Source organism: Clupea harengus, chromosome 7 (assembly GCF_900700415.2).
Source record: "Clupea harengus chromosome 7, Ch_v2.0.2, whole genome shotgun sequence".
In the NCBI taxonomy this organism is placed as follows: Eukaryota; Metazoa; Chordata; class Actinopteri; order Clupeiformes; family Clupeidae; genus Clupea; species Clupea harengus.
This window is the reverse complement of record NC_045158.1, coordinates 19,318,422-19,320,921: the sequence shown is the minus strand read 5'-3', so window position 1 is coordinate 19,320,921 and position 2,500 is coordinate 19,318,422. Positions and strand designations below refer to the sequence as shown.

At 44.8% G+C, this 2,500-nt stretch overlaps 1 protein-coding gene across 2 annotated transcripts in view; it reads left to right on the top strand.

Annotated features, from left to right (window-relative positions):
- dnm1b (dynamin 1b) overlaps positions 1-2,500 on the top strand; it is a 22,010-nt gene that overhangs the window by 13,042 nt on the left and 6,468 nt on the right. The window contains exons 14-15 of one of the 2 annotated variants that reach the window (XM_012840216.3): positions 858-869; positions 1,459-1,572. In XM_012840216.3, coding sequence (XP_012695670.3) covers positions 858-869; positions 1,459-1,572 — 126 coding nt within the window. Of the gene's footprint in view, positions 1-854; positions 870-1,458; positions 1,573-2,500 lie in introns of both variants that reach the window. The other variant, XM_042708292.1, reaches the window with a different exon arrangement.

Below are 2,500 nucleotides of genomic sequence, written 5' to 3'. Positions count from 1 at the left end.
CAGTGTAATTCCACACACACAGATCACAGTGTATTCCTGCATATATAGACCACGGTGTATTCCAGCATGCATATGTCACAGTGTATTTGCACATACATACTGTAGATAACGGTGTATTCCCATGGACACAGACCACAGCTCAGATGCATTTTTAGGTCCACCTCAGCACAGTCCTCCCCAGACACCTTCATAACCGGTGCTCACATTCCTCTCGTTAAACGCAGAGCCACAGACCAGCACAGACCACCACAGAATAGCACAGATCAGCACAGACCAGCACAGACCAGCACAGACACTTGTGAACATATAGACAACAGTCAAGTCTGTGGTCCGTAGATATGTGTGTGGTCTGAAGCCCAAAATCAGTCTATAGTCTATACTCAGATGCCTAAATGTGGGCTGTAGTTTGCAGTCAGGTTTTTAGTCTAGCTCCTGTTCTGTAATCTGAGTTTTGTAGTTTGTAGGTTTTTGTATGTAGTCAGACCCTCCAGTCAGATATGTCATTGTGTTTGAGGTCGGGAGTATGGTATATTGTGTACATATTTATGCATATTTAATGTTCTGAATATGTCTTTAATTCTGTTGTCTTTCGTCATGATTGTAGTGTGTGTTCTGCTATCTGTAGTAGTCAGATGTGTGTAGTGTGTGTTCTGCTATCTGTAGTCAGATGTGTGTAGTGTGTGTTCTGCTATCTGTAGTCAGGTGTGTGTAGTGTGTGTTCTATAGTCGGTACCATGTCAGTCATGTCACATCTCTGTAGTTGTCCTGCGGTTCTCTGTTCTCTCTCCATCTCTAATTGCCTCCTCCTCTGCTCTCCCTCTATCCCTCTACCTGTTGCCATGACAACCCTGCAGCAGGATGAGATAATGGTAAGTGTGCGCACAGCGGTTTTATGTGAACGACCATGCTGCATCACACACATACACACACACACACACACACACACACACACACACACACACACACACACCTCATTAAATATACACACATGACTCTGATGCATCTCACACACACACATTGTTTGGCTTCATTACACAGCCCGCCACCACACACACTGCCACTAGATCCTTTCCCACACGCTTTATGTAAACAGCTAGGCTTTATCCCCACACACACTCACTCTTTTTTATGAGGTTCTACACACTCTTTCACCTCACAGCCCTCAAGCACAGTTTGACCCCATCAAACACAAGTACACTCCACCTTATTAACAAGTACACTCCACGTTATTACACATCACCCCCCTCATTTCAGTCTCAAACAAATACACACACACGCACACTCTCTCACGCACACACATATATGTGTGTGTGTTCTTACCCGAGTTGGTTGTGTGTGTGAGTGTGTGCATGTATTTATGTATGTGTGTGTGTGTGTGTGTGTGTGTGTGTTCTCACCTGATTTGGTTGTGTGTGTGTGTATGTGTGTTCTCACTTGTGCCATGCCATTTGCTTTCAGGTGATCAGGAAGGGCTGGCTGACCATCAACAACATTAGCATCATGAAGGGCGGGGCCAAAGAGTACTGGTTTACTCTGACTGCAGAGAACCTCTCCTGGTACAAGGATGACGAGGTGAGACTCCCACAGAAGCCTTCGTCATGACGACCATTGTGATGGTGGTGATGATGGTGAAACTGTTATTCATGGTGATCGTAAGACTGGTGATGGTGCTGAGGATGTTGTTGTTATGCTGACATGGTAGTGATAATGATGAAAATAATATTGATAAAGATGATGACTTATAACTTACTTCATAATTATTCCCAAGACCCTCAGAAGAACTGGTATTTTTTGCTACTGAGCCCCCCCTTAAGTTGCGGAGTGTAGTTCACTGTTACACTACTGTCATAGATACAAATGTACTTTGAGACCCCCTAATGGACAGTGGTACACGTGTTTTTGTTGACAAGCTGAAGGACAGCGAATATGACTGTGCATAGTTTTATTTATTGTGACACGGGAGATGAACGCTAACATGAAGGCCAGCTTGGCATCTGACTTGCTTCCTTCTGTCTCTTTTAGCTCTCGCTAACAAGTAAAAACGGACTCTGTTCAGTCTCTTGCTTGGTTACTATCTCTTTTTCTCTTCCTTGCTTCCTCTGACAACGTCTTCCTCGTTTTTTTTGGTGGCTTCTGCCATGACATCCATACAGAGAATACTGCGCTAGCTTCTTCTTATAGCTAGCAGATGCGTTTAGTTGTTGTTGCATGAGGTGGTGCCATAAAGCATTATATAGTTCTCGCGAGCTGTGTCCACCAAAGTTACATGGTGCAATACCAGGCGTACCTGGCGTGCTGTGGCAGTGGCACAGGCGTCATTCTCCGTTTCACAAGTCAGTGTACCACCAAAATGACTTTGATGTTGTTATTTTATGGTTAAATTGTGTTCAGCCAGACTCCAGGAATGCTCCTCACATGGCTCCACTCAGAGAGCAACAATCCCCACTGAAGCACTGCCCTCAGTCCAATGCCCCACTCAAGCACTGCTCTCAGTCCAATG